The sequence below is a fragment of the Sapajus apella genome, unplaced genomic scaffold (genome assembly GCF_009761245.1).
Source record: "Sapajus apella isolate SASKATOON/1434 unplaced genomic scaffold, GSC_monkey_1.0 scaffold6, whole genome shotgun sequence".
In the NCBI taxonomy this organism is placed as follows: Eukaryota; Metazoa; Chordata; class Mammalia; order Primates; family Cebidae; genus Sapajus; species Sapajus apella.
This window is the reverse complement of record NW_022436946.1, coordinates 7,071,598-7,089,514: the sequence shown is the minus strand read 5'-3', so window position 1 is coordinate 7,089,514 and position 17,917 is coordinate 7,071,598. Positions and strand designations below refer to the sequence as shown.

The 17,917-nt window shown below is 36.5% G+C and overlaps 1 protein-coding gene across 2 annotated transcripts in view; it reads left to right on the top strand.

Moving 5' to 3' along the window:
• Window positions 1–17,917, top strand: part of AIG1 (androgen induced 1) — a 258,934-nt gene that overhangs the window by 55,873 nt on the left and 185,144 nt on the right. For both annotated transcript variants that reach the window (XM_032274585.1, XM_032274586.1), the window contains one exon: window positions 9,679–9,834. In XM_032274585.1, the coding sequence (XP_032130476.1) occupies window positions 9,679–9,834 (156 nt within the window). The remainder of the gene's footprint in view (window positions 1–9,678; window positions 9,835–17,917) is intronic.

Here is a 17,917-nt window from a genome sequence, read left to right as displayed (position 1 = left end):
TTAATAGAACTGCTATTATGTGGCTCTTGTATCCTTTCCACATGTTATTTAGCTTCTCGAATTTAGTCTTTGCTGAACATAGATACTGCCTAGGTTGGTTTCCAGCAAGAAGTGCATTGAAAGTTTTATGAACTGAACACAAAATAACTTTTTATGCTGTAAAGTACCTCATGATATGTGACCGTAGGTGAAATACAGGAAGGTCTCAAGCTCACACCATTTCTCCAAATGTGCTACTTACGTTTCTGCATAAGAGAAACAGCACTCTTTCTCTCTCTTTCACACATATATAACTGTACATATCATATATATGTACATATCATATATATCTAATAAGCAGATATAGTCCCTGCTTGTTTTCCCCTACTCGGGACTATAGTGCCTATATATTCGGCACTATATACCTATGTATTTGGTACTGCATAGGTACGATAGTCCCAAGTAGGGGAGAACAAGTAGGGAGGTCTACAGAGTGATATCTACCTATCTAGATATATGTGACTTTTACATAGAGATTTTCTATGTAGATAGACTGTTCCTCTCCAGATTACATATAAATTTATTAAGTGTCACATAATACTTTATGTTTCTAGTTAGAAAAGAGACCAGGTAGATTGTTCATTTCTTCCTTATCATTTCCCCTTTAATTAATGTTTTTATCCTCATATGGGGACTCTTCCAGGCCCTTCTTTATGACCCCAATAAATCTCACTGCCTCTTTCCTATCTGTTCTCTCCACAGTTTTCCTTCATTCCATGATCCATGGCACTCCAGTTTCCATTGCTGCCCTTCTCGGCATTCCATCTTATTTCTCTGTCTTCTGTGCCTAAAATTAACTTGAAAATATGAACCATCTTCAAGACAAATCTATGGTGTTCTTCACATCAGTGTTACAAAAGTATAACATAAGCAAAAAGTGGAAGACCTTGGCTACCAGTCACTGGGGATCTTACAGCCAAAGGTCAAGACCAATGTATTTTGACCTTTTAAAATTCATACATATAACGATTCCATTTCTTTCTTAAAGTGTTGCTTTTCTTATTTTGATGTGTTCTTGTGTTTTGCCTGAGTTTAGTCATTTAGGTAGAAATGTACAAATTAGCAACTAATTAAGGACATAACGATATTCTTTTTTGGTGCTGACCTTTCTTGTTTTTATTTTTTATTTTTTTTGAGACAGAGTCTTGCTCTGTTGCCAAGGCTGGAGTGCAGTGGTATAATCTTGGCTCACAGCCTTTGCCTCCCATGTTCAAGTGATTCTCATGCCTCAGCCTCCCAAGTAGTTGGGATTACAGGTGCATACCACCACACCCAACTAATTTTTGTGTTTTTCATAGAGATGGGGTTCCACCATGTTGGCCAGGCTGGTCTGAAACTCCTGACCTCAAGTGATCCACCTGCCTTGGCCTCCAAAAGTGTTGGGATTACAGGCGTGAGCAACCGCACCCAGCCATAATTAAATTTAGTTGAGGATATTGAAGATGATGTCATGGGATGAAATAAAAGCAATTCTGGATAAACTATATCATATATGTTTAGGAATAAATGGCAGAAGTCTAATGAATTTGTCCTATAATACAAACAGGATTATGATAGTTTAGTACATTCCAGAGAAGAAAAATAATAGAATGTTACATTAATTTAATCAAAACCAATTGTGCATTTCAAAAAAGATAAAGACATGAATGGGACTTGGGTACACTTCAATACTTGCAAAAATGAAGTTAAAATCTAAAATGACTCAGTAACTCAGCTATGATTTCCTGACAGGGAGAGTTAAGGAGGTGGAGAAAAAAGATGGAGATGGAATTAAACAGTAGAGAACATTTTAGAGAAACAAATACTGAGTGACTCCAAAGTAATCCTGGGATTTTGCTGCTGTTGTTCTGATCTATTCCTATTTATATGTCGTTGAGAGACATGATACATTTGACCACTTCATTTCTCCCTGCAATATAAAATAACAAGAGCAACTGGCCTGCTAAGAACCCAAAGCCAGATGGTGTATATGTGTGTCATGCTGAGTTGATGGTTTGGAAGTGCCAGATCTGCAGAATGGCTGGAGTTGGATAATACTTCAAGGTAATCCTGCTTAAGATCCACTTGTGCCTCTCCATATAACTTTTACATTTTTAACAGCTAATTTAATGAATTTTAAGTTGCAGTGGTCAGAAGGGTTCATGTAGACAACAGAAAAATACACATAAAATGCCCCTAATGGCATTTGTTAACTGTCAGTTCAAATCAAAGTCATAAAGTGACAGAAACGTCAAGTGATTTAATAGTATTGGCAAATATAAACAACAATAACTCCAACAGCCTTCAGCTCTGCTTTTGAATGAGTTCTTTGCTTCTGCCTGAGAGGTAAAGTAGTTCATTCCTTGGGGAAAAGTTGAATGTGGAACGCTAGGCCATGCCCTTCTCACTTTGGTTTCATTGTTATTCTGAATGATTATTAATACAAAGAACAGTCAATGTAAGTTAACAAGGCTTTACTGAGTATCCTGTATCCACGGCTGCAGTTGGTCCTCTAGGGTAGATGAAGAAAGAGTATGTGACATGTTCTGGGTCTTCAATTCCCTTAATATCCCTTAACATAGGTTTGTATGCCCTATTTCAAAAGCCAAGCACAAAATGAGCAAAAATGAGACTAATTGTTTAAGTAAATCTTACTTCTCTGTATTAACATAAGCAATTGAGTTTAATGAAATTTGCTAATTTTTACGCTCTTACTAATACATACTGCATATATGTTATGTATCTTTGCTGTGTACGTCTATGAGAAGCCTCACTTTGGCATTTATAGGGTGGGTATTGGCTTGATTCTAGTCAGATGCCTCTGGGTGAAACACAAATAAAAGTCAATCAAAAAACTTTTGACTTTTCAGGTAAACACATGGTTACACATTTTGAAGTTCCACTCAAGTGCAATCTCTATATGACCTGAAAGCAAACTAAATGAATCATTTTGTGAAAACTACTCTAATTCCTGAGTATGCACATTGGTTAATATTTTTGCATATCTCTGGAACGCCAATCCTGCTTCACATTAATTACCGGCAATGTACTATTATTCTTTGATGGGTACTTATTTTTTGATACCAAGTAAATGGTCAATTATGAAAAAAAAAAAAAAAGAAAATAGGAAAAAATCATTTTGTAGTTCCTCCTTTCCCTGACCTCCATGTACACTCCTTGGGGAAGTCTTTTTAGCAGTTCAGGTGAGGTGGGGGCCATACTGTGGTCCGAAGTTGGGGAGAACAAGTAGGGAGGTCTACAGAGAGTAACCAGATAGCCACCAGGTAATAGTAAGGGGACTGCTGTGTTAGATGACACCACTCACTGGGTGAGAAGATGAATCAACTGTAGAAAAGCATAAGACTTCATTTGTACGTACTGTTAATCATATACATTGGAAAGTGTTGCTTAGACTATTACATTTAGATTTGCAGAAATTATTTTGTTTTTTCCCTCTCCTAAAATTTGAGATTGTTTCACCCTGCCTTTTTTTTTTTTATGTTAAGGTTCCCTCCTATTCCTATTCCTTTTCTTTTAAGCCTTTATAAAAGTAACTATTTGCCAAGAATTAGTAAATTACTTATTTATACAAAAAATATTGAGTAATTTAGCTAAATCAGTTTCTTCTTTCTCTGTTTTGAAAGTCTGATATTAGGTACATCTGTATTTAATATCATCAAGTCTTCTTGAATTGACTTTTTATTATTATGAAATGTTCCTCATTATTTTTGGTAATATTCCTTATGTAGATACATATGTAAAATTTAAAGTTATCTTTTTGTTGAGACCCTGCTTATCCCGAAGTTTGTGAATTAGGAAAATCTAAGGTCTCACAAAGAAAAATATATCTCTATAGTGTTCCTGACTATGAAGGCTCAAAAGAGGAAAAAGTGTTCTCTACTGTATGCTTAGCTTGCTTTGGAAGCCTACTTAAAAAAAAAAAAAGAACTTTTGGGGCCAGGCTCATGCCTGAAATCCCAACATTTTGGGAGGCGGGCGGATCATGAGGTCAGGAGTTTGAGACCAGCCAGTCTGGCCAGTATGGAGAAACTCTGTCCCTATTAAAAATACAAAAATTAGCCAGGTATTGTGGCACGTGCCTGTAATCCTAGGGACTGGTGAGGCTGAGGCGGGAGAATTGCTTGAATCCAGGAGGCAGAAGTTGCAGAGAGCCGAGATAAAGAAATGAGAAAAGTAAAAATCTTTTATATTTATTTTCATATCCATATTATCCATATCTATTTTTCAGCAACTGTCATTGCTTTGTATAGATTTCACAAAGGTCACATCATTTCTTTATTCATCTAATATATCTTTTAGTGAAAGTCTACTGATAATGGATTTTCTCAGTTTCTGTTTATCTGAAAAAGTCTTTCACCTTTGAGAGTTTTTCTCCTTATAAGATTTAAAATATGTTGTTTCATTGTTTTCTTGGTTTGGATCATTTTACACAAGAAATGTGTCTTAATTATTTTTGTTATGTATGTGAGAATTTTTTTCCTTCCAGTGAATTTAAAATTTCCTTCTTTATCACAAATTTTCTGAAATTTGATTACACTGGGCATTGATATGGTTTTCTTTGTGTATACTCCATTGCTGGGCTTCTTAGATCTTTGGGTTTATAGTTTTCAGAAAACTTCGAAAAACTTCAGCCATTATTTCTTCAAATTTTTCTTTCTACCTGACCACTCTTTTCTCCTTTGGGTCTCCAATACACATATGTTAGACTGTTTCTCACAGTTCACTTAGATTGTTAATATTTAAAGTCTTTCTTTTTTCTATGATTAATTTTGGAAATTTTCTTTTCATGTATTCATGTTTTCTATGTATTCAGTTTTCAATCTTTTCTTTTTCAGTGTCTAATATGCAATTATTTCCATACAGTGACTTTAATTTCAGATGTATTTTTAACTTTTGAATATTAACTTTGATTCTTTTTAAATTCTTATTTCTGTCACTATTTTTATGTCTTCCTTTAACTTTTTGAACTGATTTAGTTTAGTTGTTTCATGCCCTTGTCTACCAATGCCAATATTTCTGTTATTTCTATATTTGTTTTTATTGAATGACTTTTCTCTTGGTTAAGGATCATATGTTTCTATTGCTTGATATGTTCTGTAATTTTTGTTGGATTGTGGACATTGTGCACTATGTTGTTGAATGTCTGGAATTTGTTGTCTTCCTTTAAAGAATGTAGAATTTTGTTTTTAACAGGCATTTAAACTACTTATAGATCAGCTCCTCTTTTTTTTTTTCTTTTTTTTTGAGCATTATTTTTAAGTATTTTTGAGGTGGATCTATGTTAGCCTTTATTCCAGGGCTATGTTAGTGCCCTGTTTAGGCATGAGACTTCTTGGGTCTCTATGGAATGCCTGTTGTAGCCAATAAGGCCTCTCCTATGTGATTCGTCAGAACTGGAATACGTCTGTATGCTGAGTGAGCTTTGAGAATTGTTTAGCCTATTGCTTGTAGTAGGTAGAATTCTAAAATGACCCCAAAGATATTCACCCTTGTGTATTCCCCTCCAACTGAGTTTGGAAAGAATGTGAATATGATTATTCTTATAATGACTTTATATGGAAAAGGAAAATTATCTAAGATAGGCTTGATTTCACCTGGTAAGCCCTTTAAAAAGAGATTTATTTGACTGATTGCTGAGTAAAAAGTCCAGCATCTGAAAAGGTTGCTTCACATATTTAGTCCAAATGTCTAGTTGTTTATGGTGTGAAGGCAAATCTGGTGCAGTTACTATATCATGGAGTTTTTAGGTGAACAGTCGTAGTGAATTCACTTGTCTTTGGTGCGTATTGCTATAGCTTTAACCAGAACTTTCTTTCTTGGACTTATCCTCCATCATGTTTCCTTGCTTTCCAGACTGCATAAAATAATTCAGTGGTCTCTAGATATTTATACTTTATCATTACCAAGGCAATATTCTATTTCCTTTGCCTATAAATGAAACTCCCACAGAAATTTTACATATAATGCAATATCTCGGCTTTTTGAGCTTACCGAATCCTATTTTTAGTCAATCTTTAAAACTAAGGGATATTGAGTTGGAAGGAAAGGATTTGAAAGAGACTAGCCAACTATATTTCAAAAGAATAAAAACCGCTCTCTTTAAACTTTCAAGATATTTGGAAATATTTTATGCTAATGAAATATAGAGAGAGTAATACAATAAATTTCTATATGCCAAATAACTTAAGAAATAAAATATTATCTGTACAGTTGATGCCCTATACAGATAATATTTCCTACAATCTTATCCTTTTCTCTCTAGAGGTACCTTAATGCAATGTTATTAATTCACATGCATTTCTTCATATACTTCATATCCCTGCAAACTTAAATTTATCTTTGCATTTTTTGAAATTTATTTCAATTGTGTCAGAATGTATGATTCTTTCCTGGTTTTCTTTTTTTTTTTTGGTTTAATATTTTGTGGTGAAAATGAATTGTTTAAATTTATTTAGATTTCCATTGTATGAATACAACACAATTACTTATCCAGTCAACTATTAAGAAAGATGTAATTATTTCAACTTTTCTTAAGCAACGAACACTTAAATTAACCTTGGTAGATATGACTAGTATACATGTATGAAAGTTTCTGTAGGAAATGCACTTTATAATTATATCACTAAATAAATAAAGTATATACATTTTTAAGTTACTATAGATAGTTCACAACTCAGAATTTTTGACTTATTATATTTTGACTTCATGATGGTGTGAAAGTGATCACACTCAATAGAAATCATACTTTGAGTATCATGAAGCCATTTTGTTTTTCACATTCATTACAATGTTTAATAACTTACATGAGATTTTCAACATTTTATTATAAAATGGGCTTTGTGTTAGACAATTTTCCTCAGCTGCAGGCTAATGTGTGTGTTCTGAGCACATTTTAGGGAGGCCAAGCTAAGCTATGGCATTCGATAGGTTGGATGTATTAAATGCATTTCCAACTTAAGATATTTTCAGTTTACTATGAATTTATAGGGATGTTATCACATCATAAGTTGAGGAGCATCTGTAGATATTGTCAGTTGTTTATCAAAGTGATTGTCCAGATCTGCATTCCTACCATAAGATTCTGGTTGCCCTACATCTTTATAACACTTAGTATTATCACAATTACATTGTAAATAATTATAATGGTGAGAATTGCTACCTCATTGTGGTCTTAATTTGTATTTCCCTGGTTATTAGTCACCTTTTTATATTTACTGGCCAGATTAGCATGAAGATTATTATTCCCCAGTAGGGTCACTCCAGTGTAATCAAACTCCATTAGGACCAACATAGAGATTCAAACATTTAAAGCCCTAAGATGTTAAAAATTCAAATATATGAATAGAGATATATGAAAAATAGAAAATAGAAATTTTTTCTAAGTATGAAATTATTCTCTGAGTCATTGAAGCTATTTCTGGTTATTAAAACATGAATCTTGCCAGCAATTCTATTGTGTCCTTCTCAAGTGTGGCAGTCTTAGCTTCTCTTATTCTGGCTTTCTGGCTGTAGAAAGAATGACAATAAACCTTAAGTCACTGAAACTAAAGACAGTCCACATTATGAGGAAACGTAGAACATTGCTCTGGCTAAGATTGACTAATAACAATGAGATTTGGTGAACTCCAGAAAGCCTCGCTTAATAATTTGAGTGTTCTAGTGCTGTGCTAAGTGATGGAACCAAATACTTTTTAGGATCCGTCTTCCCTTGTAAGGACCCCTATCCACAGAGCTTTCACAGACTCTTGCTACTGCCAATGAGGAAATATACCAAAAAAGGTACTTGCTATCTTTTCTTTCTTTCTTTTTTTATTATAGTATATGTGCTGCCGAAGCGAGCATTTTCATATATATATATATATATATATATATATATATATTTTTTTTTTTTTTTTATTGCACTTTAGGTTCTGGGGTACCTGTGAAGAACATGCAGGATTGTTGCATAGGTACATACATGGCAATGTGGTTTGCTGCTTCTATCCCCATCACCTATATCTGGCATTTCTCCCTATGTTATCCCTCCCCAACTCTCTACCTACCACTGTCCCTCCCCTAGTTACCCCAACAAACCCCAGTGTGTGGTGCTCCCCTCCCTGTGTCCATGTGTTCCCATTGTTCAACACCCACCTATGAGTGAGAACAGGTGGTGTTTGATTTCCTGTTCTTGTGTCAGTTTGCTGAGAATGATGGTTTCCAGGGTCATCCATGTCCCTACAAAGGACACGAACTCATTGTTTTCTATGGCTGCATAGTATTCCATGGTGTATGTGTGCCACTTTTTTTCTAGGGTTTTTATGGTGTTAGGTCTTATGTTTAAGTCTTTAATCCATCTGGAGTCGATTTTAGTGTAAGGTGTCAGGAAGTGGTCCAGTTTCTGCTTTCTGCACATGGCTAGCCAGTTTTCCCAACACCATTTATTAAACAGGGAATCCTTTCCCTATTGTTTGTTTTTATCAGGTTTGTCAAAGATCAGATGGTTGTAGATGTGTGGTGTTGCCGCCGATGCCTCTGTTCTGTTCCACTGGTCTGTATCTCTGTTTTGGTATGAGTACCATGCTGTTTTAACTACTGTAGCCTTGTAGTGTAGTTTGCAACTTGCTATCTTTTCTAAGGAGGCAGTGAGTAAAATTGTATCTTTTACAAAGGTATCATCTGTAAATTATTTTCAGTAGGCAAAAAAAGCCAGAAAAGTTTTCCTGAATCTATCCTTGCTGCTAATTGAGTATGACTTTGTGCCCACGGGATATGTTTTCTGCCCTTCCCATAATTTGAATTATCATCTGCCTACTGCATTACAATATGCTACCTGCAGTGTTCTCCCTCTGCAGCAGTCCAAGTAAAACATAGCTGATCTAAATGCTTCCATTTGTAATTGATTTGGAGAATGTACAACCTGTAGTTTTTTTGGGGGGATTGGGGGAAATGGTATGGGTATCTCTGTTTATATTACTTTGGAAATATTTTATTTCATTAATACTAAAAACCTGAGTAGGAGGTCATTTGGTTGAAGTTTGACAACAGAAACTTGTTTCATTCCAGTCTTAATTATTACATTTAGCTGATTTATTTTTTATGACTTAAGGACCTGCTTCCTACCATTTCCTTTGGTAGAAAAAATATCTGAATGTAAGAAACGAAAGCATAGAAAAGTTTTTTTTTCACATCTAACCTGAATTGTCTTATTATTCAGACAATCCTCACCTTTTTGTTTTCACTTCTTAGATATTTGTTTAAACTCACTAGTTATGTTGACTAGTAGAAACCACAGACATGATTTAGACATGACCTAGTAGGAACCATGACAAACCATAGACATAATGCTTTCAAATAATGGTCCTGCCAGTTTGATCATTGATGTTGCTTTCTGTTGGGCCTATTTAGACGTGTGTGTGTGCGTGCATATTTCGCACTTGTCCTGATGTGAATTAAAATGGAAATCGTGTTTTAAAGATGAACTTTCTCACCTGTAATAGCAAGCTGTAAATGTCTGTTTTCTATTTCTAGGACCAGCTCTTTAAAGTATGCTTCTGACCCTCTCCTCTGAGGCGTCATGTTGCACACCAGCAGCTCATTTGCTGTTCCACAGCTTGGGTCTCTAGATCTTAATGACTAACACTGGCTGTTGTCCCCCTACAGGTTATCCAGGCTGTCTTTTTTGGCATCTGTGTGCTGACTGATCTTTCCAGTCTTCTGACTCGAGGAAGTGGGAACCAGGAGCAAGAGAGGCAGCTCAAGAAGCTCATCTCTCTCCGGGACTGGATGTTAGCTGTGTTGGCCTTTCCTGTTGGTGTTGTGAGTATGATGGAGGATGCATTTAGCCACAAAAGAAACTTGGCTCTTACTTCAGACTTCTAAGAGACAAAAACAAGAATTCATTATGAGAGGTTTCTGTATTATTAGTTTGCTAGAGCTGTCAGTACCACAGATGCGGTTGCTTAAACAACAGACATTTATTTTCTCATAGTTCTGGAGGCCGAAGTCTGATATGCAGGTGTCCACAGGTTAGTTTCTTCTGAGTCCTCTCTCCCTGTGGCTTGCAGATGGCGCCTTCTGACTGTCTTCACACACTCCTCTCTGTGCCTGTCTTTGCCTATTTTTGATATACCTTACAAAAATCTTTCTATTTTTGTAGGATGTATTAGTCATGTTAGATTAGGGCCCCCTAATGGCCTCATTTAACCGTATATAGTTACCTCTTTTAAAAAACCTAGTCTTCAAATAGAGTCACATTCTAAGGTTCTGGGGGTTAGGACTTCCACATACGAATTTTGGAGAGGACGCAATTCAGTCTATAACAGTTTTTTAAGCTGCCCAGACTTGAAAGATAGGGTCCTTGGGTCAACCAGTCTAGTATTTTTTGAACTTGGGGGAGGAAATAAGTATTAGCTCATACTTCTTCACTTACCCAACTGAGCCATTAGCTAATATCGTTGAAGTAAATGCCTCTTAATGTTTGGATCTGTTTTGACTTCATTGATTTTCATTGTTTTCAGTTAGATTCTCTCCATAACTCAACTTCCTTCACAAGTCTGTTAATTTTCCATTGTCTGCACATAAACCATGTTTTTTAAAGGCCCTCAGAGACCCTATAGATTTTAACCTTTGCTTAGCCATGATAAGAATAAGAGAATTCATATATATCACAAATTGTAAAGATGAGTAAGAGATTTTACTTAATTCAAATTCAGACCTTTCATTTGCCAGCTGATTTGGGGGAAAAACAGAAGTCCCAGTGATATGGACTAGCACATGCACGAAGTCCATTGTAGGAAGAATCAGAACATTGTTCATAAATCCTTCCAGTGGCTTAATCATATTTGTCAGGTCTGTAGCTGGTAGAAGGCCCTACATGCTTGCTTTAAGACCAATTAGTAGACAGATTGTCTCTGGATTGCTTTTTCTCTGTGCCAAATTGTATTTTCTTGGATAAAATAGCCCTTAACCCTTGAGAACCACACAATGGCCAGGAGCATTATAATTTGATTACACTCACCCCCTCATCCTTGTCCTCTGAAAGCAGATCTCTCAAATTCCATTGTTTAGCATAACGGAGTGTAATGCTTTCCATATTACTTAATATTTCCTTCTTTGGACTTTCCATATAAAATTCAAATACTTTCTATCAGAATACTCATCTAAGAGAAAATTTCCATTAGCATAAAGCATAAATTTATATAGTTTCTGCATAAAGGAATTATCTAGAAAATGTAAGTCTCTCTGTGTAAGTCTATATGCATATATAATATATAGTATATGCATATATATATACATATTATATATATCATACGTACATTTTTTCTTTTTTAACATTTACTCCCTTGGAATTCCTATCGACATGTCATTGCCTGTGGAAGCCTTTGTTGGCTAAAAGAACTACAACAGTAATACAATAAGAAAGTAAATAGGAGTACAGTGTTAACATGTTTTCTCTTAGCTCCCTTCTGTATGTGGTATCAAATTATGTCTCTACAGGGGAAATTTTGACTTACGTTGTAAATCTTGCTGCTTTACTCAAAAGCTCATGGCATGTGCCTTTTAGACATGTTTGACCTTTCTTTGGGGGAAACATTTTGCACCTGCTTGAAACTTGAAGTATTTGTAAACTCTCAGTGTCTTTCCTGAAATTACCCCATGTATGCTTCATGGTTTGTAAAACAAGTGGTGGCCTTTCTGTTTAGTTATTTGTTTTAGTACATCTGATATTTTCCTCCATCTAGCACTATCTTTGTTGTATTGCCTGTGTTTTATAAAAAAGAGGAATAAGTGTCTTTCATCTGCAGCCATCCCACCCCTCTTAAACCAGAAGTCCCAGCATCACGCTTTCATGGTGTACGGGTGCAGCTGTCCTAGTGGCTAAGCTCTCTGACAGCAGGACCAGTCCTCTTCACTGTGCCCAGGGTCTCCCATGCCACCAAGCACATGGACAGGGTCAGTGCTCTGAGAATTCACAACAGAAATCAAAGAATAGATAAGGAATTCAGAATGGGCAACTCCCTGATTTTTTTAAACCTTTTTTTTTTTTGCCCATTGATATTCTGTAGTCACTATTTCCATCTTTCATAATCTCCCCTGTTATTGTGAGTCACTGTTCCCTTCATAGTTACTAGTTTGTTGTTTTTCTAAACTTTTCAAGGTTCCTTTCAAAGAAAGTGATATTTCTTTCTCCCTTTTCCCCCCTCCTTTCTCCCCCTCCTCTCCCCTCTTTTAAGAATAATCTAGGTCAGTATTCTCTAGAAATCATCATATGTTTTCTACTATTTCTATCTTGCTCTGTCATTTGACGTTTTGTATCTATTTATGCAGTTTCCACTAGACTTCTCACTCTAACACACAGAAATTCATTTTGAGGCCAAAAAAAGCCTGATAAATTGTTCCTTCCCAAATCCCATTAATTTTATTGTAGTCATATTTACAAAAGATAAGAATGTGCCTCTTTACAAGTATTTGTATTAGTCTGTTCTCACACTGCTAATAAAGACATACCCAAGACTTGAGTAATTTGTAAAGGAAAGAGGTTTAATTGACTCACAGCTCCACATGGCTGGGGAGGCCTCACGATCATGGTGGAAGGCAAAGGAGGAGCAAAGTCACATCTTACACGGTGGCAGGCAAGAGAGTGTGTGCAGGGGAACTCCCCTTTGTAAAACCATCAGATCTTGTGAGATTTATTCACCATCATGAGAACAGCATGCGAAAAACCATCCCCATGATTCAATTACCTCCCACTGGGTCCCTCCCATGACACATGAGGATTATGGGAGCTGCAATTCAAGATGAGATTTTCGTGGGGACACAGCCAAACTATGTCAGTATTTTAACACAAAATTTTTTTTCACTAAAACATTTAACTTTGTGGTTTTTCATCTTTCTCTCCCTAAGGGTATTTCCCACCTTTCCTTTCCAAGGTGCTGTGTCTTAGCTGTGACTTCAGAGTTTCCCCTGTCCCTTCTGTATTCCCCCAACTGCTCAGAGGGGTCTAGAATCCTGCTGTAGTTTTATTCTTATGACTTAGGACATTCTTCCTTATTAAAATGCAAACTCTCCCTGGAGCATTAAAATGATTCACCAGGAATCACTTGAAGAAGCATCATTTTTATTCTTTCTGTGCCTCCTGACCTGGAAAGGAGGTGCCGACCTGGAGGGGTCATTACATCAGAAGGATGGACGAGCATTAATGCCCAGGAACTGATGGAAGCAGAATTATGCCTGTACAAATCTGTAGCATAAAAATGCTTATCATGTGTGAAGATGATTAATGATAACATTTATAAGTAAATGTGTTCATAATTTTGGTGGATGCAGTCAAAATCCTAAAGGGCAAAATTCTTAAGCACCCTCTCTGTGCCAGGGGACCACCAGGTATCCTATAGCTGCAGGTGCAGAGCCTCAGGTTTAAGTCCTCCTGTGGTTCCCACAGGTCTCCCCTGCTCTGCCACCCTGACTGCTGGGGCACTGCCAACCTTGCAGAGTGCTTCCCTGGCTACTATTTACTGACTTCCTTTGCCTACTGCCTTTCTACATTTTTGTCAGTCAGAAGTTGAAAGGGAAAGCAATGTTATTTTTGCTTCATGGTGCAGGCAAAATGGCATCGGGCATGAAAAGAGAGTAAAGAATGAATGCATTACCTCTGAAGAGCTGAATTTATCAACTTTGTACAAATGTTCCTGAAGAGACCTCTTGGCTCCTGAGCTTTTCCTGGTGCTCCCATTATCTCTCTCTTTCTGTCTCTCTCACCTCAACTGAAATCATGGCAGCAAGAATGACATGGGTGGGTTATCTGGGATTTGTATTTTCTGCATTAATGCTTCCTCCAGTAACGAGGTTAATTGAGAGTTGACAGTAATTGCTTTATGTGAGCATGAAGCCCTAAATATGATTTTGTAACCCATGCACCTAATGTGGCTACTTCATGGTCTCTCTTTATCTCAAGGATACATAAAAATCATGAAACATTCCAATCAAAGATAATTGGAGGAAAGTTTTATTTCAGCATAACCTTGAGGAAATGAGGCAGGGTTGCTTGAGTGAACACGGCATGTATCATCCTGATTTGTGTAGATTCCCATAAATACAAAGCTGGCCTTGATTAGTAATGCTAATGGCCGGAAACCACCAGCACTCCCAAAGCCTTGCAACTAATTTTGCAGGAATAACCCTTGGGAGGCTCTTCTTACCATGTGCAGTTTATTTCTGAACCCTGTCACCCTTTTAAAGAAGCATTACAAATAATTGTATGACATTATGTGGTCTGGAAGCACTGAAGTTTATTAGGAGCAATCAGACCAAAAATGTCTTTTGTCTCCTGTGAGTTTGTTGACTTTTGTGCTGGCAGATACCATTATGGCTAAGAGACTGGGCTTAGGCTTTTAACCAAAAAAAACGGGGGAGGCATGAGAGAAGAGCAGAAACAGCAAATAAATAAATTATATATATATATATATATAAATTCATATATGTAATATATTTATAAGTGTATTTTTATTTAATATATATTATATACTTAACATATATAATTATATTACATATAATATAATTATAATGTAATTTATATTATATTTAATAAGTATGAAAGTGCCCCCTCAGGAATCCTAAATTTATCTCCAACTGCTAACTAAAGCAGCCCTTTAATGAAAAAGTACGATTATTTATACATTTTAAACTTTATGTCTTTTTTAATAGAGATGGGGTTTCGCCCTGTTGCCCAGGCTGGAATGTGGTGGTGCAATATCTCACTACAGTCTCAACGTCGTGGGTTCAAGGGATCCTCTCACCTCAGTATCCCAAGTAGCTAGGACTATAGGCATGTACCAGTACACCCACCTAAGCTAAATTATTTTGGAGATTTCCCAGCCTGGTCTTGAACTCCTGGCCTCAAGTGGTTCTCCTGCCTCAGCCTCCTGAGTAGCCAGATTACAGGACAAGCTACCATTGCCAGCTAATTATAAATTTTTTATTCATTCCAGGTTAAGCATCCTATTCCTTTGTAGCTGCTCAATTTGAATAGTGCATGTAATCTAATCTCATAACTTCGCCAGTACACTTTTGCCCTGGTGTTGGTTTGCTGCTCTACCCCCAGTGCTGGTCTGCCCCATCCCTGAAGATGACAGCCCTTTCTGAGTGGGTCTGAGGAGGTCTTCAAGGTTTTGATCGGTTCTAACCTGGATGGATGTCCAGGTTATTAGGAGCAAACTGGCATGTGCCTGTATTAACTTTTCAGGAATTTGACCTTCTTATATGAGGTTAGACTCAAAACTGTTTAAGTAACCATTTCTGGTGTTATAATCATGTCTTGTAAAGACTTGATGAAGATTTTATACATAGCAACCTATTCTAGAATGCTTTAGAACTTGATTTTACTTGTAACGGGACTGTATGGTATCTACTTCCTTAGGAAACATGGACAATCGATTCAAAGTCCCAAATGCAAACTCAAAGTAAATGTATATTGCTATTGTTTTCATTAAGTAATTCCCAAAAGTCTTTGTTTCTTGACATACTGTCTAATTCTAAGCTAGCTTTAAAAAAAGTTTTGAGATGCATATACATTTAGATTATCATAAACCTACGACTTAAAAATTGTAGTTTCATTACTGATTTTTAAATGAAAGAGGTTGGCTTAAATGGGAACCCAGAATATTAGTTAATATTAATGACTAATGTTAAGGTCTGCTAATATTTAACACATAAAGGAAGAAAATTTGATTCTAATTGAGACTATAAATAAAAGAAAATGCCTTTCCTTCTCTTTTGATATTAAGGGAGAAATTTAAAAAAATACATTGTTTATTCTACAAACTCTGGATTTAACTTAAAAATACGCTTAATATCATCTAATCCTCTCTTTATTAAATTTTCACACAAGTACCTAAAGTCAAAGACTTTTCTATTTTCTTTAAGCCTTAACGGATATTTTAAGTTTCTCTGAATGTCCTTTTCCTTTCTTTTCACCTCAAGTTAAAAATACAAAATCGGCTAGATCATGTTTTATGGTAAAACCTAGTACACTGCCGATGGGGTTAATCAAATGCTTGCCCCCTGCATTGAAATAAGGAGTGTGAATTAAGCTACCTAAGAAGGAAGGTTTAGAGATGAGGATTCATTCAAGATCAGTATGGAAAATGAGCCACATTTTCCCAATACCAGGAGAAAAGCTCAGAAAACTATAATTACCAAAACTACGTGAGTGGTCTTACAACCATTTTTTAATAACTTTTCAAAAGACCAGGAATACCATTTGTTTAGATATATGTACTTAACAAGAAACCAGGTTGCTTCTCAATCATTTCATATACTCTTTTCTCCTAAATGATTTCCTGCCTAGGTGACCTATTTAATTTACACACATTCATGCTAGCTCAGACTGGTCAGCTTTTTTGATGTCTGCAAGACACATTTCTTAAACACGGTAAATAATCACACTTTAACAAAATTTCATATAGATGCCCACTTTAAAATGCACGACAGGGAAAACTGCACATTTATGAACAGACTGTTCAAAGGACAGAAGTTTTCATCAAATCAGTAGTTATTTGTGGATCCATGGAGCCTACTGTGTAGCAAGTACTGAGTAGTACTTGAGAATCAGGATAATGTTGGCTGAGAACTGGCCTGTCCTTCAAAGGTTTCGCAGTCTAGGGAGGATGACTTTATATGCTATATCAACAAGTAAATTAAAATAGGGTGTGATGAGTATAATCATAGATGTGTTGAAGGTGCAGAGAAGTATCCCCAAAGAGCGAGGGGTTAATTGTAGTGGGTGGGAAGTCCTGAAAGACTCCTCAGAAGTGATGACATCAAAGTTCTGTTTGAGCTTATTGGACACAGAAGTTAATAATGCATTCAGTTGCAAGTAACAGAACACCTTCAGATATCCACCTGGCTCACCTTTCACTTCAAGTCTGCTCAAATAAGCTCAGCAAAGCTTCTATGAATGATCTATATGAATTTGCCTTTCATTATTCTCTGTTCCCTTACCTTGCTTAATTTTATCCATAATAATTATTACTACCTGGCATATTATATTTATTCTTTTATTTGTGTAGTGTGCGTCTTCTCTGATTTGGTTCCTATGCTACGAGGCCAGGGAGGTTATGTGTTTCATATACTACTTTATCCCAAGCATTAGGAGCACTGTCTAAATAATTCAATATTAATTAATTGTAGCCCAGCCAACCATGGTTTAAGTAATAAAGATATTTAATATCTCACAAGACAAGAACCTTGTTGACAGGTAGTTTCAGGGTGCTATTGCTCAGTATTTTCATATTTTGTAGTTTTTATTGAGACAGGATCTTGCTGTGTCACATAGGCTGAAGTACAGTGGCATGATCTCAGCTCACTGCAAACTCCACCTCTCAGGCTCAAGCAATCCTCCCACATCAGCCTCCTGAGTAGCTGGAACCACAGGTGTGTGCCACCACGCTCGGCTAATTTTTGTATTCTTTGTAGAGATGGGATTTTGCCCATGTTGCCCAGGTTGGTCTCAAACTCCTGAGCTCAAGCAATCCACCACCTTGACATTCCACAGTGCTAGAATTACAGGCATGAGCCACCATGCCCAGCCAGTATTTTCATTTGAGACTCGTGCATTTTTTATTTTCCACACATCTATCTTCAGAGTATTACTTTTTTGTCCTTGGACTTGCTACCTAAAGTCTCAAGAGGTTAATAAAGCACCAAGCATCACATCCTTCACAGCCATGTTCAAGGGCAGAAAAGGAAGAAACTCTCTAGAGAGCCCTCCCCAAGTGTATGTCTCTTCATCAGGCAAACAGATTGTTCCCAGAAGCTCCACCTGCAGATTTTACCATAGGCCTTATTGGTCAGAACCATCACATAGCTAGAGCCAGCAGTGTGACAGGCCAGGAAAGCAAGA